The 27,898-nt window shown below is 52.3% G+C and overlaps 2 protein-coding genes and 1 long non-coding RNA gene across 6 annotated transcripts in view; 2 read left to right on the top strand and 1 right to left on the bottom strand.

The window, feature by feature from the left end:
- Nucleotides 1-816: 816 nt before the first annotated feature.
- On the bottom strand, nucleotides 817-20,416 carry UBXN2A (UBX domain protein 2A). Of its 3 annotated transcripts, none has more exons than XM_072650481.1 (7): nucleotides 20,272-20,416; nucleotides 9,955-10,009; nucleotides 8,673-8,802; nucleotides 7,707-7,813; nucleotides 6,281-6,418; nucleotides 5,810-5,968; nucleotides 817-2,789 (listed from the first exon to the last, which is right to left on the bottom strand). In XM_072650481.1, exons 2-7 carry the CDS (start codon nucleotides 9,993-9,995, stop codon nucleotides 2,597-2,599), a joined length of 768 nt encoding a protein of 255 aa, XP_072506582.1. In that variant the 5' UTR covers nucleotides 9,996-10,009; nucleotides 20,272-20,416; the 3' UTR covers nucleotides 817-2,596. The 3 variants fall into 3 exon arrangements, with proteins under 3 accessions (XP_072506582.1, XP_072506529.1, XP_072506549.1); XM_072650428.1 differs by having other exon boundaries at nucleotides 20,210-20,403; XM_072650448.1 differs by lacking the exon at nucleotides 817-2,789 and adding an exon at nucleotides 4,397-5,325 and having other exon boundaries at nucleotides 20,272-20,409.
- Nucleotides 20,417-20,418: 2 nt separating this feature from the next.
- LOC140531858 (uncharacterized) lies at nucleotides 20,419-21,867 on the top strand. Its single transcript, XR_011976445.1, has 2 exons — nucleotides 20,419-21,211; nucleotides 21,709-21,867. It is a non-coding gene; the product is annotated as an uncharacterized lncRNA (long non-coding RNA).
- Nucleotides 21,868-22,500: 633 nt separating this feature from the next.
- The window catches only part of ATAD2B (ATPase family AAA domain containing 2B), a 94,282-nt gene continuing 88,884 nt past the window's right edge, over nucleotides 22,501-27,898 (top strand). The window contains exon 1 of one of the 2 annotated variants that reach the window (XM_072650373.1): nucleotides 22,501-22,930. In XM_072650373.1, the coding sequence (XP_072506474.1) occupies nucleotides 22,700-22,930 (231 nt within the window). In that variant the 5' untranslated portion in view covers nucleotides 22,501-22,699. The remainder of the gene's footprint in view (nucleotides 22,931-27,898) is intronic. The other variant, XM_072650332.1, reaches the window with a different exon arrangement.

Below are 27,898 nucleotides of genomic sequence, written 5' to 3'. Positions count from 1 at the left end.
AAAAATGGGGACATTTGCCCTTTTCCAATACCTACATGGCTCTCCTATTTTCCACGATCTTTCAGATGTGTTATCACTACTGGAGCTAAGTCACCCCCCTGCCTCATTCTTTCTGTGCCCAAGGATGTCCTTCCTCTCTGGCCCAGGACCCAGAAATTGATCCAAAGCAATTCTCCTGGCTTCTTGGGCCTCCCTTAGTCATTCCTTTCTGTCATTTACCATCTCTCTCCCAGAGAAAACAAGAGTCCAACAACATGGAGCAGTTACCATCATTCTGTCCACCCCAAGGTACGGTCCTAGCCTTTTTTCCTGCCTCTTTTCTCCCAACAGAGAAAAAAGAATCTAATTTGTTTTTTGGTGTGGCGTTTTGGTCTCCCCCACAACAGTAGCTTATCTAGAGTCACTGCATGTATAGGACCTGCCCTCCTGGCGGTCACTTCCTGGCCCCACTTTCATCCTTTGCACGTTTCTTTGAAAATCTAAGGTGGTTGGTGAATTCTCTGTATGTCCACATCTATCCCTGTACTTGGATCATCCTTTCCCCTCTTCATTGGAATGATTCTTCCCCATTGGGTTTTTACAGTTTCGTTCTTGGCATTTCTTCTCCCCCCTGAAGCAATACTCCAAGGGGCTCTCTGAAATGTGCTGCCCCCCAATCCTGACCACCCATTAGATCGTGCCTGGCTGTCTTCTTGGTTCCTATCATAGTCTCAAAGAGGGAGCAGTCGGTTTCCCCACGTCCCTCCCCCACCCCCCCAGCCAGCTAGACCTGGAACCCAGGCCCTTTTCTGTCCCAGTGTTGACAGAAGCCCTCTATGGTTTTTCTAAGTTTATTTAAAACGCTGAGTTGCATATTGCAATGCTAAGGACAGGGGGAAGTCGTGGCTGCATGCCACCGTGTTCTCAGAAACACACACACACAAATTGTTTCCAGTTATTTCCAACTTAAGGGAACAATCCCAGCCACTTCGCAATGAATTGTCCTAAATGATTTAAGGCACTGAAGTCAGCTCCTTGCCACTCACCGTCAGACTGGCAGCAGCACCAGTACTCAATGACCGGGTCTTGCTGCTCTGTCTGTCAGGCTCGAAGGATGCAGCCACTGAACCCCTGGTGCAGGGTCTGTGGACCAGCACGCTGCTGTGAGTCCTGCCCCAGAGCGGTGGAAACTCCCTCTCCTCTTAACAGTCTGAGGTCAGGATAATTCCTCACAATCATCCTTCAGAAAAGCTTTCCAAGCCACCATCTAGTAGCTTCCAGGACAGAGATGGGCAATTCTCGTCCCTGAGAGATTCTGACATGGTGCCCATCAGAAGCAGACTCCACAGTTCCCAAAAGGTCGGTTTCTGCCCAAGAGGCCAGGTCCCTCCTCCTCTTGGATTCTGGTGGCATCCACCATGTGGATGCCTCCTCCTCCTCCTGAGGGAGCAGCTGGCCATCCCCCAGGCATTCTGCCAATGCTGAGAAGGGACAGAAGGGGCTGGGCAGGGCACGGGGGCAACTGTTGGGGCTGAGAATCTGGTGGAGAGGGCAGTCCTCCAACCAAGTGGCCTCCTCCACATCCCTGAGGAAAGCAATCATCAGGAGAGGCTGAGCCTCCCTTCCTCTTCTGAGGAATCTGGGACAGGTGTGTTTGGTGGCTGGGTGGCACTGCCATTTCCAGCTGCTTTGCCTTCTAAGTAGTGGCTATCCTAAAATGTTGGGAATAATGTGCAGCTCTCCTGATGATTTCCTGGAGGTGGTAGTGGTGGTGGTGGGTGGGAGGAGGCCCCATCACTCCCAAAAAATCCAGTGGAGGGGCAGCCCTGCGGCATGCATGGTACAGGATTTACTTTCCCCCAGGTCTTGTGTTTTATTTGCAGCATTTTCCTGGGATCCAAGTATGAGCCTTGACCACAGACATGCAAAGGAGAGCAGGATGTAGCCTGCACCAGGTGGGATGCTTGGATTTGCCCTCCCAGATGTGGGGCACTTACAAATGGGGAAGGGGCCCCTCCCCCTAGACTCCTGCTCCTTACTCTGATTTAATCACTTCCATTCAGTATCACCACATAAAAAACACAAGAACCTCAGGGTGCTTGGCAGCTGCATCACTTAGAACTCCAGACACAGGCAGGCAGAGAGAAAGCCCTTCAATGAAGTACCAGAGGGGAGACCCCTTGCAAGCCAGGGTAGAGAGTCACCAGCTGGATACCACAGGGAGCTTCAGTCACCACCCTGCATCTGGCAGAGGAAGAGGCCCGGGAGGAGAGAAGCATCTACAACTTCTAAGAAATCTCATTTGCAGAATAAACCAGATCTAAGATACACATTGTTCACATCAACATGCCACTGCTCCTGAGGATGCCAGAGCAGCCACCACTCAGCTCCCAGCCTGAGATCAGATCTTGGGGAGGAAATGGCTGACCTGCCAACAAGCCCACAAGGCAGCTGGCTCATGCTCAAATTTCGTTTGAAAGAGGCAGGAGCATTACTCCTACGGTCAGCGCAGGAGAAGGGCAGTGCTCTACCTCCCACTCACTGCACACCCCTAATCCCTGCGCCCCCAAGCCCTTCCTCTAGGGGACCACTCAAAAGAGGCTGTCCAGTGTCAGGGCTAGGACAGACCATGGAACGTGGCCTGCGTGGTCTGACGTCTCTGGATGACCACAGCATTCTGCAGCTCTGCCTCCTCCAGTGTAAGGGTGTCATCCAGCAGCTTGAGGGCAGGAAGAGCAGTGACTAGGGTGAAGGGCCGATTCCTTTGGGAGCCTTCATATTTCGTGATGAAGTCTCGGACATGGCTCACCCTGGTGAGTGAGGACTCAGAATTAACAAGCGCTCTGAAGACTCATCCGCTCCCAGCACTGGGTCGTATTAGGTCCCATCCTTTCCCCAACCAAGCTGCCCTTCTCCAAAGGCCGAGGTCCAGGGCCACCTGCTAGGGCGAGCTCAGCTTCCCTCTTTTCCCTCCTCAAACCTTCTCTGCATCTTCCCCCTCACTCCTTATCCCTCTCTCTTGGCAACCTGGTGTGCCTTCAAGCCTCAGTTCAGGCACTACCTATGCCACAACATCTGTCCTGATGCCCTCCCCCAACCTGTTCTGAGAACTTCCCCTTCCCACCTTGTATTCACTCAGTTGCATCCAAATGATCCCCCTTCCTTAACAGAATGCAAGCTCCCTGGGGTGAGGGAAGATTTCATTTTGGTCTCCCTATCTACAATACTCATCATAGTGCCTGGCACATAGTAGGGGCTTAGTAAATGTGGAATTGAGTTGAAACTGCATCCCTACTCTGGGCTTAAAAAATGTCTAGTGATTCTGAATGTGATAAACATCCCCAAAGAAGGGCATCTCTGTCAGCACAGGAGAACAGAAATAAAGGATTGGTGCCTGAAATCATGAATCTCCATCATGGTTGCTCAAAAATAACCAAATCCAGTCCAACACTCCTTTCCAAAGCTGCTCATCTGTTTCTTTCTGAATCCCTCTCTGTTCAGGAGCCAGTGTTCCTGGCTGGCTTCTTAAACGGTTTCCTTTTCTTTTTTTTCTTTCACTTAAAGGGTCTCCTCCTCCCCACCTCCCCCCAACAAAAAAGAAAACCAGACCTTGTAACCACAGATATAGTCAGACAAGGCAAACCCATCATGGATCTGTTTTCCCCTCAGCCCTTCCCCTAACATGTAGCCTTCTCCTTTTCTGTGCTTGGCCTTTACTAATCTGATAGGTAGGAGGTAGCATGTCAGAGGCAGCCAAGTAGTGCAGCAGATTCAGGACTCAGGCACTGACCGGCTGGGTCCTTCTGGGCACGTCACCAGTTCTACCTACCTTAGTTTTCTTATCTGTAAACCAGGGGTGTTGTGACAGTCAAACGAAAAGCTGTGAAATGTGTGCTAACCTTAAAGTGCTAAATAAAAGTGATCACTGTGATGTTGGTGATGATGACTGGCATTACTGGGCATTTCTCTTATCCTCAGTGATCTGGAGCACCACTTCATAGAGCTGCTGAGAGCCTAGATGCTTCCTTTGAATGCTGCCTTTGGCCACTTCTGTTTTGAATCATGAGGCTCCTTATGGACCCTGGATATCAGACCTTTACTCTAGATGCTTTGCAAAGATCTCCCCAGACAGTCTCCCCGATTTTATGTGCTTTGATTTTGTGTGGGAGCTTGTCTACTTTCTCTCTGGTGGCCCTCTCTAACCTTTCTTTGCTCAAGGCCTCTTGTCCACAGTGGCAAAGTGGCTCCTTGCCTTCTGTTCCAGCTTGTGGACAGTGTGATCTTTCCTCTGGGTCAGATAGCCTTCTGGAGCTGACAAGTGTATGGTGGGAGATCTTGTTCTACCTACAATTTCTGCCAACTGGTCTTCCTGTGGGCTGGGAGGTGGTGGTGTGTGGTTTTTCTCCACAAGTTGGGGATTACATGGGTCCCCAACTAGGCAGTGAGGCTACTGTGTTTCTATACAATGTGCATCAAGTTTGTCCCATGGACCTATGTTCCTGTCTTTTAACCTGTGGTTACTACCTTGTAGTAGCAGTTGGAGATCGTGCCCTGCTAGATCCCTTTCCTTCCCGCTCTTTTCATTATTTCCCTTGAGGTTCTTGACCAGGTAATTTCTCCAGGGCTTCTGTTACAGTTTTTTTTTTCTATTTCTAGAAAGCAATTCTTTAGTTGTTTGATTGGTGTGGCACCACATAAGTACATTAACTTAGGTCCTGTCACTTTTACTGCCTCTACTTATTTAGGTCAATCTTTCCTGCTATAAATAGTGTCTTCAACTTGTGCTTCCTGGATGTCTTGGGAGGCAGACTCCCAGATAGTTTACCCATTCCAGTTTTCTGCATGGATTTCTCTTTTTATCTCTTCTTCCTGGGTTCAGGCTTATTTTATATGCTGTTTCTTTGCTGAAATTGTTTCAGTTGCTTTTTCAGTTGAATCCGTGTATTCTCTTAATTTCCTCCTGTCTTATTGCTACAGCCAGCATGTCTGAAGCAGTGACAGCCACTTTACCCCTGGTCTTACTGGAAAGGCCTCTATTGTTCCTCCATCAGCTCTAATGCTGGCTTGTGGTTTTAGACACAGACTACTGACCCACCTAAAGAAATATCTTCTTTCTAGAGAAGGGTGCTGTCATCTACCCGCTTCTCAGTTCTTAGCTGGCCAGGTGTTAGGTGTAGACAACCTATCTATCAAGTTAAGGAGAAGTCTTTTTGTTGTTACAGAAGAATGCATGGCACTTATCAAAAGCTTTGTATCTAATGAGATCATCCTGTGATTTTAATTTTATTAATTTGGTCTATTATATTTATAGGGTCTCTCAGAGGGCAGATGGAGCTGAGATGGTTCCTATGGAAACAACAGAATGTCAGTGGCATTTTCTGGACTCTAACACAGTGGTGGTGGGGCCTCTCTTGAGCTTGCCTTTCCTTCCTCAGAATAATGAATGCATGCATGAGTGGGGATGCAGCCCTGGGGTGTGTGTGTAGGGGACGGGAACTGGGGTTGAGGGGTGGGAACACATCACATGAGGGGGGTGGCCTGGTGGGGGGTGTGAATATACCGGGGGGGAATAGAGCCCTGGTGGTGGGATGTGAAGTAAATACACCACATGAAGGTGGGATGGAGCCTGTGGTAGAGGGGTTCACGCTCCAAATTCTGGTGAGAAGCTGAGATCTTCTCACAGAGCAGCAGCTTCCAGGCCATCTCAGCCACTATGTGAAGGGCTCTTTTTTGGGGCCGGTAAATTCTCTCTCACACTGAGTTAAATAAAAGAGTACCCAGAGCCCCATGCCCTGCCCTGCCCTGCACAGCTCTGTCCCAGAACACACACCTGTGAGACACGTTGAATCTCTGCACCAGCCTCTTCCCGTCGGCCAGCCAGATCTGGATGCTGGTGATAGGTTCCAAGGGGTTCAAGGGGACAGAGATGAGAGCCTTTGGGCTCCTAGAGTCTCCGCTGCTGACCTTTGAAACTATTCTTGGGGTAGCACTGTGAGAGAAAAAATGCAGTGAGCCCCAGAATTCTGCGTGCCATGCCCCTGGGTGGGGGCTGCAGGGATGCCCACCACTCTGCCCTCCTCAGTCCATAGGACCAACCAAGAGCGAGTGGCCTTGGCACTGTGTGCAGAGGCACTGACCCTACCTGCAACTGTGCAAAGACAACCAGTGATTTCTTTCTTGGGCACAAGGTGTGGCTGTCTAGGGAGGGCAAAGTACACATTGGTTTAAAGTTGAACAAAGGAGCAGCTGGCATCTCTGCCCCCGGGTAGAGTCCCCCCAGGGCATGCTATGCCCTGCCTACCTGCCCAGGCGGTGGCCCAGCCCAGAGAAGGGCTGGAAAGCAGGCTTCTTGGACATGTACACCTCCTTCTTCTTATCCTCCACTTTCACATCTACTTCCTCCTTGTCAAACATTCCTTGCAGCTCCGAAGGCAGCTCTCTTGGGAAGAACAGAACCCAGGAAAATGCCAAGAGTTAAAAGTAGGCCAGCCTGTGCTACCTGGGCTGCTCTTGTGTCCTTCTGGGGGGCCCTGGGTGCAAGGAATGCTGTACCCCAGGAGGAGGCAGGTCAGGCTTTTAGTGAAACGAGAAACTTGATGGCAGGAGTGGGGAAGGCCTAGGGGCTGTGGAGCTAGAGCACAGCATGCCCAGAGGGTACCAGGGAGCAAGCCTGGAAGCAGAGGTGTGAGCCTGGCTCAAGGGGGATATGAGGAGGGGAGGGCTGAGCAGAGGAGAGACTGGAGGTAGGGAGCCCTGGAAAGGGGAGAGGGATGAGGGTCTGCACCAGGGAGAGGAGGGGCTCTGGGCAAAGGGGAGCCTGTGAAGATACTAAAGCCTCCCCCCCCCCACTCCATTAGACTTCAAGCTCCTGTATCCTTAGTTCTCAGCACAGGGCCTGGCTCTGCCTGTGAGGAATTCCCCATCAGGCAGCTCATGGTAGCCCAGGGCCCAGGGCAGTCAGTGACCTGGGGGAGTTGCCCCACCGCTGCCTGCCTTGGGGACTACAAAATCTTCTTCATAACAGATGAAAAGCACTTGGAGTGGTGGCTGGCCCAATGTGAACTATTGTGTTATTCTTATTAAACAAGCTGATCCTTGGGAGGCGCCTCAGAGGGTGGGATGGGAGGCAGGCCAATGTCTGGGCCTCGGAGTCCAGCCACCTCATTTTGCAGATGAGGAAACTAAGGCAGGCAGCCCAAGGTCACACAGTAAGGGAATGTCTGAGGCTGGATTTGAACTCATGACTCCTTGACTCCAGACCCATCACCAAAGGCACTGTGGCACCCCCCAGCTGCCCCAGGAAGGACAGCAATCTCCCTTCAGCTGGGATCCTCAGGAAGACTGAGGCTCTGGCTTCGTGGCCTGACAGCCCTTTCAGCAACTAGGGGCAGGTGCCCATCACTCCTTGCCTCAATCACCAGGTATGTGCAAGGCCAGCTCTGACCCTGTCTTGGCTCCCCCTTCTCAGAGGCCCTGGTTTCTAATCTCCCCTGCCTGGCTGCCAGCCCAGCTTGCTCCTATGCCCTGCAGAAATCCCTCTGGTGAGGCTCAGCCAGGACCTGCCCCTGTCCTTCTCTGGGCCTCCTCAATAGAGCTGAGCCACGGATCTCATTCTTCTCAGGCTCCCTTCCTTTCCTCTGCTCTGATGTCACTAATGCCTTCCCATGACTGGTGGCCAGCTCTCTCAACACATCCACCAAAGGGGATGGTTCGTCATGGTCACTCACCCCTTCCTGACGGCATTCAGGAACTGCTGGCTGGCACCGTCCTGGTAACTGTGGAACTCGTCATTCACGGTGAATCCATTCTTCCACAGTGCGATGCTCACATCGGCCTGCAAAAGACCCACAAGGGAAATGGAGGCAGCCAGCGGGCCCCTCCCCCAGCCATCTCCCCACAAGGATGCACCCAGAAGAAGAGCCTGAGGAACCAGCAGGGTGTACCCCAGGCACCCAGGACATTCTGCTGGGAGCCTCTGAGAGCCACCCTTGGCTTTGGCATCACCATGGTCCCTGGAAACAGAGGGAGCCCCAGGACAAGGTCCTTTCTCAGGAATTCCCAAGCACTGCCCTCCCTTAAAGGCTCTTGGCTGGATCCTGGGCTCCTCCCTCAGTGACAGGAGGGAACTCAGTGACTCCCTGATCGTCTGGGCTGTGGTTGAGACTGCAGGGCTCAAACCCATTGGACCCAAAGCTAGGGAACATCTTAGCAGCCACCCAGGGTGATTCATGCCTGGGACAGCTCCCCCAACCTGGCCTGAGGCAGGTCTTCTCACTCAGGACCTCAACCTTGATGTGCCCCTTGGGGGCCAGGCAGGGTGGGGCTGATCCCTCAAATATGGGATGCAGTTCTACCATGGGAGTCCTCTCTTCTCCAGATAAATGCTCCACACAATCCATCCTCATATGGCCTGGCCTGACTACTGAGCATCCATTCTAAGTACGGCACCCAGAAGTGATGAGAGATGGCCAGGCTGGAGGACAAGGGGACCAAAGCTTCTCCAGTCTGGGGTCCCCAGCCTTGCTCAACGGGGGAGACCCCGTGGCCACTGCCGCCAGCCTCCACACCATTAGGTTTCTCTGCCATATCTCTCCCATCTGTTCTTATGAAGCTGAATTTCTGAGCCCAGATGTGAGACTGTTCCTTTCATCTTCTCAGCTCTGGTCAAAGGGCAGGACCAACCCCTGACCCACCTGCCTCCTCTCTGCTGAGGGGGGGCCCTCAACTTTCTGGGCCTCCTCCAGGAGGCTGTCAAAGAAAAGCTCACAGCCCTTGGCCTGGCCGCCATGGGGGCTCTGGTCCTCAGCTCCAGAGTCACAAGCCCTAAGGGAAGGAGGAAGAAAATGAGTCTCTGGGCAGCCTGGGCTTCCCACTGCCTCCAGTCGTCCACACCGCCCCCCCCGACCCTCTGTTTAGCCTTTTAGCACTCAAACCCCCCGAAGGAGACAATGGCCTCACTGCCTGCCCCAAGGAGGTTCTCCCCCACAGAGCTTCTCTGGTGGACCCCATGCCACCCCCACTGACCCAGAGGGTGGTCCAGGCCATCACAGACAGCTCTGCTTCTGGGGAGTACCCAAGGGGACACCAACGAGGGTGGCCCCTGAGCCTGTGATTCCATGGATGAACAAGGCTGTAAAGGGGAAGTGACTGCTTCCGGCCAGTCGTGTGTGACTGCGGTGGGGAGACAGCAGATATCTAGAACTTTATGTAGAGGAAGGGTACATGTGCTGCTCCAGGACCTGACGCATAAAGGGAGGGGGGCTCTGGGGCCCAGGCTTCGAGGGTCCTCGGCACTCAGAGGTCTTCATTTCTCATGGCCTGGTCCAGGGCCACACTTCATTTGGTGAAGCCTCTGCCGGCTGATGGGCGAAGCTGCCCCCATCAAGGTGGAAGGACAGCAGCGTGGCTGTCATTATTTATTGACCAAAGACCCCCAGAGATGGGGTTGGGCCCAGAATCAACAAGACTCGAGTTCAAGTCCAGCCTTAGAGACCTTCTAGCTGTGTGATTTCATTTCTGCCTGCCTCAGTTTCCTCAGCTGTAAAATGGGGATCATAACAGCGCCCATGTCCCAGGTTTGCCATGAGGATCAAACAATGTAACTAAAGAGTGCCAGCACAGTGTTGGGCACATGGTGGGGATTATACAAATGATTATTGTTTTCCCTTCCCCCGTTCTCCACAAGCCCCAAAGCCTTTGAAATGTTCTGTATTACGAGTAGAATCTAAGTGAGGTGGGACCTCAGAGGTCACAGAACCTGAAATGGGGAAACTGAGGCAAGGAGAAGTAAGCTGTCCCTCCCAAACCCCTCCCCCAGGGCCTTCTCCTTCCAGGACGCTGATGATCCCCGGGACAGAGAGGACAGAGCTGCAGTCAGTCTGGAGGATGAAGGACCTGCAGTGTCAGAGGGGTTAGGGGTGGGGGTGGAAGAGGGGAGACCTGAGCTCTGGGCCAGGGGGAGCCTTCCTCACTCACCAGTCTTCTCGGATGCTCTCCAGCTTTTCCACGTCTTTCATCCTGCTGGCCCCGGCTGCAAAGTTAAAAGAGAAAGTAGAGGCCACAGCAGCCAACTCGGCCATTTGGGCCATGATCTATCAGACCACAAATCATGTGGTTCATTCCCCTGTGGAGAAGGGGCCGGAGGTTCTCAAAGGAAGAACTGAAAGCTATTCACAATCACAAATAACAAGAGAAATGCCCATCAAAACCACACCCTGCAAATTGGCAAAGACCTAGCAACCATCAACGATGAGGGAGTGGGGGGAGACAGGCACACTGATACATGTTGGCAGAGTGGTGACAAAGTGCCACCATTCTAGGATTATGCAAATAAATCACCCAAGATGCCAGAGACGCTGCTCCTTAGGGGTTCCTACCCAGATAAGAAATTTCCTTTACATACCAACATATTTATAGAAGCACTTTACGTAATAGTTAAGAACTGGAAACAAGGTAGATGCCAACTGAAATGAAGAATGAGTAAACAAGTTGTGGTATAGGACTATGATGGTGTGTGACTGCGCTGTCAGAGGTGTGCGCGTGACGAACACAGAGAAACGGCGGGAGGACCTGTATGAACGGATGCAGAGGGAGGTCAGCTGAGCCAAGAAAATGCTCTACTGGTGACAAGGATCCAACGTGAATGGAAAGAAAGATGGCGCACCCAAATCCAAGGTGGATGCTCCAGCCCTACCGAGAGCAAGCCTGGCTTGGCCCTCCACGGGCTTTCAATGCAGCAATGAGTTTTGCATTTTTTCTCTTTTTCTTTAAAATCTGGTTTGTTCTAGGGGCTGGCTCTTGGGGAGGAGCAGCGGAGGATGCTGGGGAAAACTAGGAGGATGTGAGAAAGAAAAGGCATCAGCGAGGACGCATTTTGAACAAAGTGCAGCCACATTCCTCCCCCAGCTTTGCTGGAGAGCAGAGGGATGGTGGAGAACACGAGAGACAGGCCCTGAGAGATGTCTCCCCTCTCCCTTTCTTTTTTCATTTTTTGTTACAAATGACAAGTCTTGGGGCATGGGAGGGATAAAGTTAGTAATCTAAGCACTACGAAATAAAAGCTCTCAATAAGAATTTTAAACTTATAAAAACTCTTTTTTTGAAAAGGGCTGGTCCAGAAGCTGCCCACTGCCACTTTTGACCTTTCTTGACTACTTTGCTATCTCACTCAACAGTCAACAGCATGTATTAAGAGCCTACTATGCATGGGCCCTCCCTGGTAGTCCCCCAAGCCTCTACCTTCAGCCCTTTCCAATCATGAAACCATAATCCAGCCAGCTCTGCTCTGGTTCCTGAAAAGGGAGCAAAGATGCATCATCGGGTGGCGCCTTTCTCCTTCCAGGGCCCACCTCTCTTCCCAGCCCTGCCATGTTGTTTCCCTCAGTTAGAAAGTGTGTGCCTAGCTTTGTGTCTGTATCCCCCCCAGCAAGTGTCAAGTGCTATGTGCAGACTCTGTGCTAAATGGCAGAAGGCAGAGTCCCTGCCTTCAAGGAGCTCAGTCTCCCCCTGACCCTAGGTCTTTTTTTTTAAACAAGGTTTCGTTTTTCTCTTCAAGGACATCACTTGCTTTACTGGGGGTATTTCACAGAAACATCTGTAACTCCAAAAGGCCTCACTGCTGCCACCTCATCAGGGGAGGTGCCAGGGCCCAGCCTTGGGGAGGAAAGGGAGGGTCTAGAGTAGGTCCCCCCATGAGCCAAAAGCAGCTGCCTCAGAGATGAGCAGGCCAGAGGAGCGTGCCCAAGGCAGGTCTGGGTGACACTCACAAGTCACGGCACCTTATTCATGGGATGTATAGAGACCAGAGAAGAGTTCTCAAAAGAACTTCAAACTATTTACATAGCAAAGACCGCTCCAAAACACCAACAGTAAGTGCAACACCAAGGAAAACAACCCTGAACGGAGCAGACAGAGATGACAAACGATGGGCACAGACAGTACTGGAGGGGGTTAGGAGGAAGGGCATGTGTTGTCCCAGTATACTGTTTGCCAGCGTCCCGAGACACCGCTGGCAGGTGTCCACATCACTCCTCTGCTGCCTGCAGGTGTCTGGATACCTTTATACCTTTCTCACCTTCCTGTCCTCACCACATGGATTCAGGGCCTATGCTGTGCCAATTCTCTCAAATACAAAAGCAGCACAGGCCCTGCCCTCAAGGAGACTCCACTCATGAAGTCATTTTCCCCAGTCTCTGACAAAGGGGTGGCCCTTCTCCCTGCAGATCTGATGGGCAGCGGGGTTTGCACTCACATCCCAGGCAGTCCTAGGGCCTAATTCCAAATGGGAGGAGACAAACTCCCCCAAGAGAGAAGGGAACAGGAGCAAAATGTCCAGGAAAGCCCCATCTCCGGGGAGGATCTGGAGGACCTGGCTTTGGACAGTACACCTTCTTCCCCTATTCCCAGGGCTGAAGGACTATGGGTCAGGAACACAGAACATGGGGCCACATAGAGATGACTTGTGGGTTATTGTGCTCTTTTTTCCCTTTAAAAATCTTTGTTACAAGGGTTGGCTCCCTGAGAAGGGGAAGGGAGGGATACATTAAGAAATAAGGGAGAGGTGAAGACAAAAGATTAGGAAGCCAAGATTTAAAAAAGTAGATGAAATCAGGCTAATAATAGCACTGCCTTTGTAGGGCTGGAGGATCAAGTGGGATAATACAATGCAAGCTGGTCACAGGTGAGGGGGGCAGGGTGGATGGAGACACGAGGAGGGGCAGGAGAGCTGTCCCAGCAAGAAAATATGCAGTAGTCTAGAGGGATGAGTTCCCAGGAGAGTCTCCATGGACCCCAGATCTAATGAGAGTCACACAGGGGCCACCCTCTGGGTGCCTGGGATACAGAAGTACCAGAAAGGGTACAGAATCGAGGACAACAGCAGGGACCCTCAGGACCTTATGAAACAGAACTCCAGTCTCGGAGAGGTTACAGGCTCTTAATGGCAGGGGTCCAGGCTCCCTAGAGCCAGCCCCTTTCCACACCCCCCCCAAACCATCTCTGGCCACCACTGACTGAGAGACCTGAGGCTGTCAGTAGCCCCAGAGCTCAATTTTGCTGTCCATGGTGCTGATCCAGCTCACATTAAATACTGGGCCACCAGACTACTGTATTGATCCCTGAATATGAGCCACACCCTAATGAGAGTAGGAGGATGGAGGGAGGGAGGAAGGAAGGGAGGGAGGGAGAAAGACAGAGAGAGAGAGAGAGAGAGAGAGACAGAGAGAGAGAGAGAGAGAGAGAGAGAGAGAGAGACAGAGAGAGAGACAGAGAGAGAGACAGAGAGAGAGACAGAGAGAGAGAGAGAGAGAGAGACAGAGACAGAGACAGAGACAGAGACAGAGAGAGAAACTTTGGAAAAGAAAAAACCCATCTATAACTAGCCTTTAATGTACTTAAGAGAAAAACTCATACCAATAATCCAACCCCAAACAATGCACAGGCTTTTCTAAGCGAACATCTGACCTTGGCAGGGGAGGGCCCCTTTGGGCCACTGCTCCATGATTCAGATTCATTAGCCTTGTCTACCCCACCCTCTGACACTCCAACCAACTCATTAATTTCAGTGACGTGCAAAAATGGTGACCCCAAGGGTGAGGGGCCTGAAAGAGATGAGCTCTTCCCTGGTGGAGCAAGCCACCTCCCCCCCCCCCCCCCCATTTGGGTTGTTTCAGGTGTGCCCAACTCTTTGTGACCCATTTAGGGTTTTCTTGGCAGAGATACTGGAGTGGTCTGCCACTTGCTTCTCCAGATCATTGAACAGCTGAAGAAACTGAGGCAAACAGGGTTAGACCAGAATCACATAGTCACTATGTGTCTGAGGCTAGATTTGAACTCAGGTCTTCCTGACTGCACAAAGTAATTTTCCTAAAGTGAAGGTCTGATATGTCACCCTCCTGCTTGATGAACTCCAGGGGCTCCCTGTGGCCTCCAGGATCAAATACAAAATGCTCTGCTTGGTGTTCAAAGCCTTTCATGACTTCCTCCCAGTCTTCTTACACTGTGCCCCTCACCCCGGACCCTTCAGTGTTTCTGGCCTCCCAGTAACAAGATCCTGGCTGTGCCCCCATGCCTGGAATGCTCTCCCTCCTTGTCTCTGCCTGCTGCTTTCCCCAGCTTCCTTTAAGTCCCCACTAAAATCCCACCTTCTACAGGAAGCCTTTCCAGATCTCTCTCTTTGTTGGCTGGTTGTTGTCCATTATACTCAAAGAGGCCTAAAATGACATGAGTCTGTTGGGGTTGAGCTACAGTGTGTCTGCCTGTGGCTGATCAGGAGCCCAGAAGGCTCACAGGTCAGGCACAGATAGTCCACACGAATATTTGGAGTGGAGACGGCGCTAGGTGTTTGCACCTCACATTTCTTTTGAGCTACTGTAATTCTGCTTTGCTCATACAGCACATGCCATGCGGGGTGATCTGTGCCAGTGCAATCAATTCCAAAGTTCTTCAGAGAGACCTTGAGAATGTCCTTATATTACTTTTTCTGACCTCCATGTCAGTGTCTGTCTAGTGTGAATTCTTCATAAAACTGTCTTTTAGGCAGATACATGTTTGGCATTCCAACAACGTGGCCATCCCATCGGAGCTGCACTCTCTGAAGCACAGTTTGAATGCTTGGCAGTTCAGCTCAAGCAAGGACTTCAGTGTCTGGTCTCTTATCAGAATCTTCGTAAGACAGTTCAGATGGAAGCGATTCCGTGTCCTGGCATGGCACTGGCAGACTGTCCACGTTTCACAGGCACACCACAACGAGGTCAGCACAACAGCTCTGCAGACCTTCAGTTTGGTAGTCAGTCTAATACCATACTTTGCTGCATCTCAGCCTCAGAGGCTGCACTGAGTGCGCAATCATTTGTGAACAAAAAGTCAAACAACTTCTCCCCCCACTTTAGTATCAGCTTGTAGCCATTTCAAGTTAGATAATTTACCACCAGAGTCGCTGACCTTGATGCCAAGTTCATCCTTATTGAAGGCATCTGATAACACTGTTGAAATCACCATGCTAAAATGCATGGGAGCAAGTACACAGTCTTGTTTCATTCCACTGGTGAGTGGGAGAGTGTGAGAGCATCATTCATCACACACAACCTAGGCAAGCATGCTGCTGTGAAACTGGGGTAACATATTGATGAACTTCTCTAGGCAACCACGTTTTAATGCAGTTTTCCATAAGCCCTCATGACTTACAGAATCAAAGGCCTTGGTCACATCTACAAATATTGCGTACTGCTCTGTTCTGCTCCTGGCATTTCTCCTGGAGTTGTCAGGCAGCAAACAACATATTGACTGTTCTTTGGCCCTTTCTGAAGCCACACAGGCTCTCAGGCATATGCCCATCTTCCAGGTGAAGGATCAGCCTATTAAGGTGGACTTTAGCAAGAATCTTGCCAGCAATGACTGAGAGAGAGAGCCCCTTGTGATTGTCACAGGAAAATCTATTCCCTTTACGTTTACAGAGATGGACGGTGGAGGCAACCTTGAACTCCTGAGTTGGGGGAGAGGGGAAGGTAGCCTCCTCTTGTGATATAACTCAGAAAATTCCAGTCAGCTTTTGTATAAGCAATGGTCCCCCTACTTTGTAAATCTCTGCTGGATTAGAATCAGCACCAGGTGCTTTGCCACATGAAAGGAGCCTAATGGCCCTCAGAACCTCTTCTTCAGGTGGAAGTTCAGCTAAGGAGGGACTGACTTCAACCTGAGGTAAACGGTCAATGGCCTCAGCATCGATTGATGATGGTCTGTTGAGAACACTATGGAAGTGCTCAGCCCATCTCTCTAGGATCACGTTCTTATCACTCAACACTGTGGCTCCATCAGCTCAATTGTAGTTGAGATGCACCATAGGCTTTTGGTCCATAAATAGCTTTCAGGGAATCATAAAAGAGCTTTGGATTGTTCCTATCAGCATAAAACTGAATTTCATCTGCCTTCCTGCTGAGCCAGGAATCCTGCATCTCTCTAAGCTTTACTTGTGCTTTACTTTTGATGGAATTAAATGCTGCCTTCTTAGAGGTGGGTAAACTGTCCTGCTGGTAAACCCTGTGGAATCCATGTTTTTTCACAGAACAGCTTCTGATTTCCCCATCAGTTTCATCACCAGTCTTGGTGTTTGTGAGTGTTCTGACCCAGATGAGCAGATGCAGGGCCGTACACCAAGCCTCTGAGAGCTGCCCCCTCCTCTTCTGCTCCACTGTGGCCAACTGTGTCAGTTCAACTTTCCCTCCAAATTAGCCACAAACTGTTCTTGCTCAGAGAAGTCGTCCACTCTGTTGACATGAATGACATGGTAGTCATTTTGCCTTGGGGATGCGGATTTTTTGTTGAATGCAAATATTTAGCTTAGAGAGGACAAGTCTATGATCAGCCCAGCACTGAACCACGCATTGCCTTTGTCACTCTCACATCTTGTCGTCTCTTCTCCTTACAATCACATAAGTCTATTACATGCCAACGTTTGCTGCGAGGGTGCATCCACGAACTTTTATGTTTAGGTAAATGGAAGACCGTGTCGGTGATGAGGTCCTGTGACGCGCAAGTCTTCAGCAGTGAATGACCATGGCTGTTGCTGTTTCCACTCCTCCCTAGGACTCCCTGTCATGTCCAGTAGTCTGAGCCTCCTCTAGCACTAAAGTCACTTAGAATTATAAATTTGTCCTCTTTTGGCACATTGATGATAAGGGTCTCCAGGTCTTCATAAAACTTTTCTTTGACCTCACCATGGTTCATCATGGTGGGAGCCCAGGCACTGAGGATGGTGGTGTGACGTTTTCCTGAAAGTAGCAATCACATTGTCATGAGCTTGTCATGAGCTCCTTTTGGCAGTCATATCAGTTTGTTGACTAGATGAGTTTTGATTGCAAAACCTACACCTGCTTCACTGTGGCCACTCCAGAAAAAGTGCATCCAGCTCCAACTTTAGTAAGCTGGCCCTCATTTGCCAGCCTTGTTTCACTGTTTGGATGTGATAGCTGCTGAGTTCTCTCACAAGAGCTGTTCATCTTTCAGGTCTGTTTGGATGTGATAGCTGCTGAGTTCTCTCACAAGAGCTGTTCATCTTTCAGGTCTACTGGATTTTGCGTTGTCTATAAGCATGTACACATTCCATATGCCAATGGTGAGTGGAATCATCTTTGCTGAAATTTTGTGTGTGTGTGTGTGTGTGTGTGTGTGTGTGTGTGTGTGTGTGTGTGTGTGTGTGCGCGTGTGCGTGTTTCAACCACAGGACGGGATAAAGGGTAAGCAGGTCAGGGTTAGGTTTGGTGAAGCATGCAATTTTTAGGGCACCTTTCCTTGCCCCTTCCTCATGCTATAAGCAGTGCCGCCCTTCAGAAAGACTGCTTAGACACCACCCAGGGGGCTGCCAAATCCCACTACTGCTTCCAGTGAAAGGCTGGGCCACCTGTGTGCAAGGTTGTGCCTAGAGCTCCCGGCATATCTGTATCTGCTGCTTCATCACTTGCCTGTTGTCAAAGGACTTTGAGATACATAAAAATGGTAAAACGTTACGGGTGATATCTTTGATTTGTGCGTAAATTTGATTTAAGTGAGGCACAGTTGCTTGAAAACATTGGTCTCACTCTCTCTTCCTGAGTCATTGAAATCTAGTGGCTGAACCTGAGATGGCCCAGGATGCACTGGATTACCCTGGTGTCTTTGATGTCCGACCAAGCTCTAAGTACTCCATAGCTCCTGCTTAAGCTGCCTTTATGGCTGACGGAAGGGATTGTTCTCATCCACCAATCCTATTGGGTGAAGTCTTCACATGCTTGAGGCAAGCATTCCTAAGTCATCAATGGGTTTGAGGTCTGTCACTTACCTCCAGTCTGGTTCAGCCCATCTGCAGAGACAGTTTACTGGGGCGAGGTTGCTGCACATGCTCCAGCTTCTTGGAGACAGAGGTGAGAGTTGGGTGAATCAGGTGGACACTAGAGGTGGAAAGCAGCCCTCATGCCAGGGGGGCTGGTCTTCTTCAAACATCCCTGTACCCAATTATTCCTTTTACATAGCTAGACATTGTTCTGTTTGTATGCTCATCTTCCCCTTAGATTGTGAACTCTCAGAGGGAATGTCTTTTGCCTCTTTTTTGCATTTCCCCCCACAGGCAGTGTTTGGAACACAGAGAAGACGCCTTACAAGTGTTTATGGAGTGACTGACTTCTCTTTGAGTCTGGCCATCCCAAGCATTCATCAGATTACATTACCTATGGTCTAGTCCACACCTATTCCCCCACCCCCACACCCCGCCCCCAAGAACAGCATGACTTAATAACGATGGCTACCATTTATCTAGACTAAGATTTGCCGAGAGTCTGGCAAGTAGTTATTTCATTTAATCTAATGAAATACTTTGAGGAAATTTAGGCAAGGTACCAGTAAAAGCATTTTTAGATTTAAAGAAATCAGAGCATGGAAGGCAGAGCAACAACTGGCAAAGAACCCTGAACCAAAATAGATAATTTCAGCGATGTGAAATTAAAAAGTTTGACACCAACAAAATCAATGCACCTCAGATGAGAAGGAAATGAACAACTGGGGAAAAACATCTTTGCAAATACCTGTGAGAAGGGCTTGCTGTCCAAGACACATATGGACGAATATTAAATACTAAACAAAAAATTTACTATAACTAGAACATAAAACAAACGTAAAACACGCAGACACACACCGGCACAGATACAAAGGTATACACACACGCATATACACATGTTCATGTGTATGTAGATGCACGCATACACAAGTATGTGTATGTCCAAGAGCTATCCCCAATGGATAAGGGGTCAACACTTCTTAGAAGACTAGCCAACTTACTAATGACCACTAGAAGAGAAATCAGGGAAGTGGACATGAGTATAACCGTGACATGGTCCATCAGACCCAGCAAACTGTCAGAGGAGAGAAGCTGCAGGACAAAGACACGCTGTTGGTTGGTGGAGTGACCAGTGACCCACACCCTTCCGCTTCCCCTCTGACCTCAAGATTCAGAAGACACATAGCTCCCTGATGCACAGACCATTTCTGCAGGCCTCAAAGTAACTGGGGTCAGTGGGGGAAGGGTTTTGAGGGCTGAGCTATGGAGAACACATAGACCCTATAGGAGCATGGGCAGAGGCAGCAGGTAGGGTCTGGGGGCTGAGCAGAGTCAGGAGAAGGGCGTTGCTGATGGCGACCCCAGTCATACAAAGAGCCCCCAGGATCCAGAAAGGAGACTGAGCACCACTTTCCCTTCAAGGCCAAGGTGGGGCACCCCGGGGGTGAGAAGCTACAGGAAGGTGGAAGGGACTCTTGTATTAAGTGAGGCCTCCCTGGGAAAAGAATATATTTGACAAGGACTGCGACAAAAAACCCCAAAGTGGCAATAAACTCATTTCAAAACACTTTGGTGTCTCCTCATTCCCCCTAACCCAAAGTGGTAAAGATGAGAAAAGGAGGAAATGGGGGAGGGGTGCAGGCAGCCAGGCCCACACAAGCCCTAAACACCCCCAGGTCCTTGGACTAGCCCTATGACTTCCAACTCACCGCCCTTCTGAGCTGCAGTGTCCTCTGGGTTCCCAAACATGGTGCCTAGAACGACCAGGCTGCTCCAGGGTCCCCATGCTACAGTGTGCCAAATCCACCTCATGCGCTCAAGGGTCTGGTCTTATTCCTCTTCCCTGGGTGTTCCTGGCTGGGGGTCTTGTCCATGTCCCCCCCTTTCCTCCCCCCAAAATCATCTCCTCTCCTCAGAGACTTCCTCTGACCCCTCTGGTCACTTTTCTAGCTTCCAGGGCCTGCCTCCCCACTGCTCACAGGCTGACATTCACACCAGACTTCCCCGTCTCCACTGTCTTCTCAATCCTTGGAGTCTCACTGCCCCTGTGGCTCTCCATGGCATGGGGGGAGCTGGGCTCCACCCTTCTCAGCCCTCCTTTGGGGGCCCTCCCCAGGCTGGTTCCTTTGGGGTCCATTTCCCGCCCCTATCCCCCAGTCAGGGCAGGGTACAGGTGAGGGAGGGGGAGCACAGCTCAGGGGAGGAGGTCCGGGGACACCCTGCGGTAGGGGGCCTGCCCAGACCTTGCTGGTGAGCTCCGAAGGAGCTTCGGTCCCAGGGGCCCCTCCCCAACTCCTGGCTCAGGTCACATACAGAGTCTGCGGTCGGCCGGGCTCTGCTCACCTACTCAGTGAACCCCTGAAACAGTCTCCACCCCACGCCTGGACCCAGCACTGGCCTCTCCCCTCCCCCTAGGTCCCCACCCACCTCTGCCTCCGAGGTCACGTCAGCCCAGGGTCCAGGCCTCTCCCCTAGGTCTCCTCTCTCACCTGCTCGCAGCCGTGCGCGTCCGCACCGCCGGGACGCCCGCCTAACTCTCCAAGCTGATCCCCCAGGCCTGACTTTTCCTCCTCCTCCTCCTCCTCCTCTTCCTCTGGGTTCCGGGCCGGACGTGCACGAGCGTGCGCAGTCCCGGCGGCGGGAGCGAGCCCGCGGGAGGCCCGGGCCAAGCCCCCGCGGGGGAGGGTCGGAGGCTGGGCACCCCCTGGGGAGCCGGGGGCGGGGCGGGGGGATGTCCCCCGCTGGGTTCCAGTCCCCAAGTTCCTGCCCTGCCCGCGGGCGGACTGCTCAGGCCCAGAGGAGCCTGGGGTGACCTTCGGGTCGCAGGCTCAGGCCAGTCCGGGCTTGGCTTCCAGCTCTGGGCAGGGCCGGGCCGGGAGAAAGGCCCGGAGGTGGGAGGCGGAGCCCGTGAAACTGACAGACCTGGAAACTGACCAGATGGGGGGGGCGGAGCAGAGGGAGGAACCGCGGCTGCCCGGGCTGAGAGCCTGGAGCCAGAGGGGCGGCCAGGGCAGGCGGGGAGGTGGGGGGACAGAGAGGAGCTGCATGTGTCTACTGGACATCCGGCTGGAGATGTCTGATGGGCAGTTGGGGAGGAGAGACTAGAGCTCTGCGGAGAGGCTGGGGCAGGACAGGGAGATCTGGCAGTCACCCTCTCAGAGACGGTCATCAAATCCACGGAGCTGAGGAGATTCCCCCAGGAAAGTGGTCTAGAGGGAGAAGAGGAGAGGAACAGGACAGAGCGCCGGGGGACCCCCATGGTTAGGCAGGGCGGACGGAGAGGGAGAATGGGGGGTGGGGGTGGGATGTTCTGAACACCTCGAGGAAATCATGATGGATGGTGTCTGAGGCTGCAGAGGGGTGGAGGACAGTGAGGCAACTACGACTGATGGTCACTACTGGTGCAAGGATGAGGTTGGAAGCCCAAAGGTAAGCAGAGAGTGAGAGGGGGAGGAGCCTTCTCAAGGTTAGCCAGAAAAGGAACAGTAGCAGGGATGGAAGGAGTGATGGGGGAGATGTGGCTTGTCTGTGGGCAGTAGGAGACGGGGAGAGAGTGGGGATGATGGCAGTGGGAGGGGAGAGGAGCTGGGATTGGGGAGGCCCCATGTGTCCCTGGACTTGCCCAGCACTTAGTAGGCACTTAAAGCTTGCCCATTCACTGACTAGTGGAGGGACTAAGCTACTAAGGAAGGAGCTCCCTTTCTAATGGGAGGGGAGTGGGCCAGTTGGGTTTGGAAAGGGAGTGGGTCTTTTGACACCCTTTCTCCCTTTTTAGAAGTCAGATCAGAAGTGACTGGATTACTAACCCTCAGGCCGGGGTTTGGCTAGGGCAGGCCCTGAACTTGTCTTCAAAAATGTTTTGATAATAACATTTCCACAGAATTGGTTTCCTTTGTAATCCTACCCGTTTCATTTTGTGCATTTAGAGACAGGGCTCTGAAAAGGGGTCCAAGCTTCTCCAGACTGGCTGACCCAGAACAGTTAAGGCCCCCTGTCCCAGAGAGCCCCTTGCGGCGCTGACCACGGTAAGGAAGGACCAGGAAGGACCTTGCACTCAGAACACTTCAATAAATCTCTTGGCACGAGCTCTGGTTGTGGACGTGTTCCTTTCCCCTAGGGAGTCAGCGCGAGGTCACAGATGAGCCAGTAAAGCAGAAGCAGCCGCGGCCCGACCGGGGAGCATCTCCAGCACAGGCTGGGGCCCCCCTGGGGGGAGGCCCGTTTACATTGTTAGCTTGAGAACTTGCACAGGGTCGGGCGCTTCACGGCGCAGACTCAGGCCGAGGGCTCTGCTGGGGTCGGGGGGGGGGGGGGGGGGGGCTGCCCTGGGGTGGGCAGGAGCCCCTCCCCCGGGCCTCAGGCCCCACCCCTTTACCCCAGGCTGTCCAGCTTCTTCTGGCTGCTTCCTCCTGCCCCGGCCCCGCCTTGGCCACAGCCTCTCTTTCCTCTCCGGAGGCCTCGGGTTTGAGAGCTGTCAGCTCGGCCGGGCCGGGGCCTCCAACCACCATCGAGACGAGCCGCGCCGGGTCTAGAGCGTCTCCCGGAAGGGGGGAGGGGAGGCTCGGGCGCGCATGCGCGGCTCTCACGGAGCAGGCAGCGCGCACGCACATTTTCTTCGCGCTATCTGTTGCGCTCGCAAGCCCGCCCGGGCGCAGGCGCAGGCGCGCACGCAGGGACGCCGCACGCCGTTACGCACGCACGCCCCCGGGACCCCGTCCCGTCCCGTCCCGCGAGCGTCGGGAGCGAGCGCGCCAGAGAAAGGGGAGCGATGGCGGCTCCGCTGGGCCGCTCCCGAGGCCGCTGACGAGGCGACGCCGCCGGGGCCGGGGCCGGGGCCGGGCCGGGCTGGGGCCTGCGCTGCTGCCCAGCGCCCGAGGGCCCGAGCAGCGAGGCGAGCCGGGCCGGGCCGGGGCGGCCATGGTGAACACCCGGAAGAGCGCTCTGCGCCTCCTGGGCGGGAAGGCGGCCGGGCCCGGGGCCGGAGGGGCCGGCGGGGGGGCCGGCGGAGCAGCCGGGCCCGGAGGCGGGCACTTCATCTCGTCCCGCACGCGTTCCTCTAAAAGCCGCGCGACCGGGGCCAAAGCCGGCCCGGGGACGGCGGTCGGAGCCGGAGCGGGCGCAGGAGGTGGGGACCTGGACGACCCCCGGGTAAGAGGCCCGCCAGCTGTTTGCGGGGTTCCACGGGGTGGGGGGCTGCGGGCAACGAGGGGTGAGCCCGGGCCGAGGAGTGGGGGAGACCCCCCTCCCCGCCTGCGGCCCCATTGCCGGGAGAGAGGAAACTGAGGCCGGAGGGGGAAACTGAGGCAGCGGGGGGCGTCCCGCTTAGTTTCCGGCTTTTGCGACAGCCTCCACCCCCTCCAGCAGTGCCTTCCGGCCTCCCAAGACGTAGACTTGGGCCCCCCTCTGGGCTCAGCAGCCCCCCACTTACCCGCTCCAGCCTCTCCTCCTGTCCCCCCAGCCCTCACCCTCCCAGCTGGACCCCTCCTCCCCCGCTCCCACTGCCCTCTCTCTCTCCGGGGCCTGACCTGATCTCCGCTCCGCTGCCTTATCGGTCCTGCGCTCCCCCGACCCCCTCTAGACCCCCGGACTCACGTCTCCCAAACTGGACTCAGGGTCTGCCCCCCACCGCTCCTCACGCTGGCCCCTGGGGAATGCCTTCTTCATCATCATCATCATCATCATCACCATCTCCTCCCTCTCGCATCCCGGACCCCAGACAGTCAGGTCTGACCAGTTTCACCTCCTCTGCCCCGGGCCTCCCTGGCATCCCTGGCCCCAGCCTCCCTCGCCCGGCTGCCCTGGGCCTCCTTGGCTTCCCTGGCCTCCCTGGCCCAGCCCACTCTGGGCCTCCCTGGGCATCCCTGGCCCACAGAGAGCCGTTGCTGCCCTCAGATCCCTGCCCTTCCCAGCACTTGGTGAGCCTGGATCTTTGTCGCACTTGAGGACACCAGCTGACTTCACACAGCCCCTGCTATGGGGCTTTACACTCATCTGATTCTCAGGACAGCCCCGGAGGGCGGCCCGTGCCATCCTTATCCCCATTTTACAGCCCAAGTTGTGACTGAGGGTGCCGAGCTGGGCAGGATCTCAGAGTCCTCATGTGCTGACCCCGTGGTCCCTAAGGCTAACTTCCATTGTTATCTGCCTTTTGCTCCTTTTTAGCTTTACCTTTCAATACCCACGGGATCATTTGGCTTAGCCTCTCGGCAGTTGGGTGTTTTCTGCGTTGTTCCTCACTCCTGTGAGTCGGTGTTGTTGGTAATCTTAGGTTACAAGGCCCCTCTTAGAGTTGACTGAGGGGTTTATGTTGTTGAAACAGATCCTGCCCTTGCCCACAAGATGAGCATTTGCTGGTTGAGATGGCCTTCCAGGCTCTTTGTTCCTTACTAGTGCTAGTTGAGGCCAAGGCAGTTAAAATTCCTTGTGGGTCAGTGTCTGCCCTTTCCTCCATTTCTCCTCATTCACCTGGGTTTGGTTGGAGTTTTGTCAGTCGCATGCCCTGTCTTATTTTCATTTTTTCTTTGTTTTTGATGCTGATTTTGCCCCTTGCTCACAACGTCTGTCATGTCACTACACCCGCCTGGCTCCAAAGGAGTTCCTTTCCATTAGAATCAGCTACGTTCCCAGGGGTGAGTGTGGCCACTCTGTATGCCACTTGACTCTTTCCTCAAGGAAAAGACTGAGGTCTTTCTTGATGTCAGTAGGCCTCAGGAGGGCTTTGGTCTCATTCCTTCCTCCAGTTCTACATGGACACCATTTCTGCATCAAAACTATTCCCCTTTGAAGCATAGCTGGGTTTCATTTGGAGAACCTTCTCTGGCTCTTAGTGGAGTGTTTCTCCATCATGTTGGTGTGTTGCCAGCAATGCTTTTTAATGAGTCTTTCGAAGGTGCTTATCATGATCACTCTAATACAAGGGAACCGAGCATCCCATGCAGTGATGTTTCTTGTTGCCTTTTGAAGGAGAACTGCAGAACTTTCTTCCTTTGGTTTTATGACTGGTGTGAATGTTGGCACTGAGATATTTTTATTCTTGCAGCCCAGGTGTCTGTCCATTCGTCGGTCACCGGTAAGCACGTGTATTTAGAGGATTCTGGAGCATTTGGAGCTTCCTCTTTGGAGGAGCCATTCCTGATGCCTCCCCCAGCCGGAAGTTTTTTGCCCCTTCTCCTCCTCTGGAGACTGCCCTTGCCCCCACTGATCTTTGCTGCCTAATGGGAAGCCTGTGGAGAAGTACCGACTCTCTTTGTCTTGGTTGCTCTTGTGCCTGTCTAACCTGAAGATGCATGGATGAGTGGAGGAGTGGCTGTGACTGGTGTGTCCTTGGCTCTGCCTGCTTCCCTCTGCTTCTCTGAGGTCATCAGAGCCTTCACATCGAATGACACTGTAATATTCCAGTGCATTCGCTTTGTCCATCCCCCCGTCTGTTGGCACCAGCTTTGTTGAGGGTCCAGAAGACCTCTTTGCTCTCAGTGGGTCAGAGGTATGCAGAGGGTCAGTCACTCTTTGGGCCTCGTTCCTAGCTGCTTTCCACAATAGCTGGATCAACTTTTCAGATTTTACTTTTCACTCACCACCCACTCCTCCTAGAGTAAAGGAAGAAGAAAGCCATTGCACATGGAATGTGTGGTCAGGGATGGTAAATGCATGTGCTGATGTCTGGATGGCTCCTTCCTGATCAACTCCAGGAGTTCATGAATGCCCCTGTCTTCTGTATCCTCCACAATTTTTCTTTTTTTCCTCTTTTTTTTAACTTTGTCAATCAGACGGGTGTGAAGCTGAACCACAGAGTTGCTTTAATTTGCATTTCTCTAATTGTTAGTGATTTGGAATGTTTTTCTAACTTGGTAACTTGAATTTCTTTTCTTGAGAACAGTGTGTTCAAATCCTTTGACCATTTGTCAGTTGGTGAAAGTCTCTCTTATAAATTTAAATCATTTATTTCATTATTTTGGAAATGAGACCGTTAAATCAGAGAAACTTACTCTAAAGTTTTTTTCTCCAGTTAATCTTCTAATTTTGTTTGTGTAGTTTTACATGTGTTCAGCACTATCTGTTTTATTTCCTGTGATCTTTTCCATCCCTTGTCTGGTCCTGAACTACTCTCATTTCCATAGGTCTGAAAGGGAATTTCTTGCTTGCTCCCCAGACTTGTTTATAATGTCACCCTTTATGTCTAAATCACATATTCATTTGGAGTTTTACGTGGTGTGTGTTATGAGCTGTTGGGTCCACCAAGTCTCTACCAGACCACTTTCCAATTTTCCCAGTATTTCTGGGCCCATGCTGATGGTCACCCCAGTAGCACCCCAGAGACTTTGGGTTGGTCCAACACTGTGCTGCTGGGTTTGTTGGTTTCTCTGTCTTATGTCCTTTTCCTGTCCCACTGATCAGCCTTCCTTTCTCAACCAGTACTAAGGGATTTCGAGGATTATGGCTTTATAGGATAGTTTGAGATCAGGTTACCCCTGGAACCACTTGCTTCCCATTTTTTTCCCCATGAAGCCTTGAACTTTGGGAAAATGACTAGAGCAGAGCAGAAAGGTTATTGCCATGGTCTAGGGCTGCTAGGTGGTGCCATAGTGCATGGAGCACCGTGTCTGGAGTCAGGAGGACCATGGGTAAGTCTCTTAACCCTGTTTTCTTCAGTTTCCTCATCTGTAAAATGACCTGGAGAGGGAAATGGCAAACCACTCCAGCACCTTCACCAAATGGAGTCACCAAGAGTTGGATACAACTGAGGTGAAAGATGATGAGGGCCTGAGCTTGAGTGATTGCAGTTTGAGGGGAGATGTCTTGATTATGTGAGGCGAGTGGGAGAGGAGAGTGTTGATAGCCCTGAGGTTGGGAGCCTGGTGAGGGGGCAGCGATGATGGGGGAGGGGAGTTGGGAGAGAGGGTGGAGTCTCAACAGTAATAGAAAAGTTGGGAAGAGAGAAGAATTTGAGGAGGAGGGAAGGGTGCTAATAAGTTCTCTATTGGCTGAGTACTGAAAAGGCTGTTGGGTGATCATCGGGGATTTTGGAGACAGCAGGTCAGTTGACTCTTGAGACTGGAGGAAGGAGCTTTGATTAGTTTATCTCAGAAGAAGGGAGATGCAGATGGATGTGGCTGGATTCAAGGGGGGATCCTCCTCCCTACCTGGAAGGCAGGAAAAGTAGTAGTGCCTGTTGCAGATACATACAGGCATACACTGCATCTGAATTAACCACATGGAAAGAAAATGAAATTAAATGTAAAAAAATAGAACAGCTCCACCAGCTTCACTGGTCCAAGAGCTTTCTGGGCCCATGGCTGGACCATTGCTCTACCCACAGTACTGTAGGGGTCTGTTTTCTTACATCCCCAAACGAGGGTAGAGAAATACCTGGGTGTGTTTTCACAGGCCAGAGGAAGTGGCCAGAGACTTCTGAGGATGACAGAGGTCTCCTTTTTGAGGCCTTTGTCACCATGCCCCATTCCAGGGGCACTTTTGCCTTTCCCTCTTAGATGTGACCTACTTCAGGTGTGCCCAGTGCATGGCCTTCAGCAGGTGTGTAATAGGTATTGTTGTGGTCTGTTTGGCTGGAGTGGCTAGGATCTGATCTGGGGTGCACAGTGAAGGCCCACCATGTGGGCTCGGGGCGCAGTCTGAGCCATGGGAGAGGAGGAGGGGGAAACTAGCCCCTACAGGGAATGGCCAGAGGAGAAGAGCAGACAGATAATTTGCCTGTTGAGTTATGTCTGTTGAATTTAACATTAGACAGTATTTTTGAGCATAGATCAGTCAGTTGTTAAATGTGTATTAAGCTCCTACTATGTGCCAGGCATTGAGCTAAGAAATGGGGATACAGAGAAGGACTTGCCCTCAAGGAGTTCCCAGACTGAGCGGGGAGGGGAGGGCATCATTCACATGACTCTGTGAAGACATGCTGTGTACAGAATAAAGTGAAGATAATCACCGGGGAAGGCACTGGCGTAAGGGGGTTTAGGAACACCTTTCAATAGAAGATGGAGTTTTTACCTGGGATTTGAAGAAAGCCAGGAGGCCAAGATGAGGAAGGAGAACCTTCCAGACAATTGCCTGAGTAAACACCGAGAGTCTGGAGATGGAGTCTCTTCTGGGAGGCCCTTTCAT

Source organism: Notamacropus eugenii, chromosome 1 (assembly GCF_028372415.1).
Source record: "Notamacropus eugenii isolate mMacEug1 chromosome 1, mMacEug1.pri_v2, whole genome shotgun sequence".
Classification (NCBI taxonomy): Eukaryota; Metazoa; Chordata; class Mammalia; order Diprotodontia; family Macropodidae; genus Notamacropus; species Notamacropus eugenii.
The sequence above is the reverse complement of the archived record's forward strand: the minus strand, read 5'-3'. Positions and strand labels throughout refer to the sequence as shown.

Bases quoted from the DNA above. Each gene is read 5' to 3' on its own strand.
- UBXN2A (XM_072650481.1), bottom strand. From the start codon at position 9,995: ATGAAAGACGTGGAAAAGCTGGAGAGCATCCGAGAAGACTG. The intron at 7,814-8,672 runs GTGGGTCAGGGG...GGTCTTTTGCAG, and splicing joins CCTCAGCAGAGAGGAGGCAG to GCCGATGTGAGCATCGCACT. The intron at 5,969-6,280 runs GTAGGCAGGGCA...TTTCTCTCACAG, and splicing joins CTGGGCCACCGCCTGGGCAG to TGCTACCCCAAGAATAGTTT.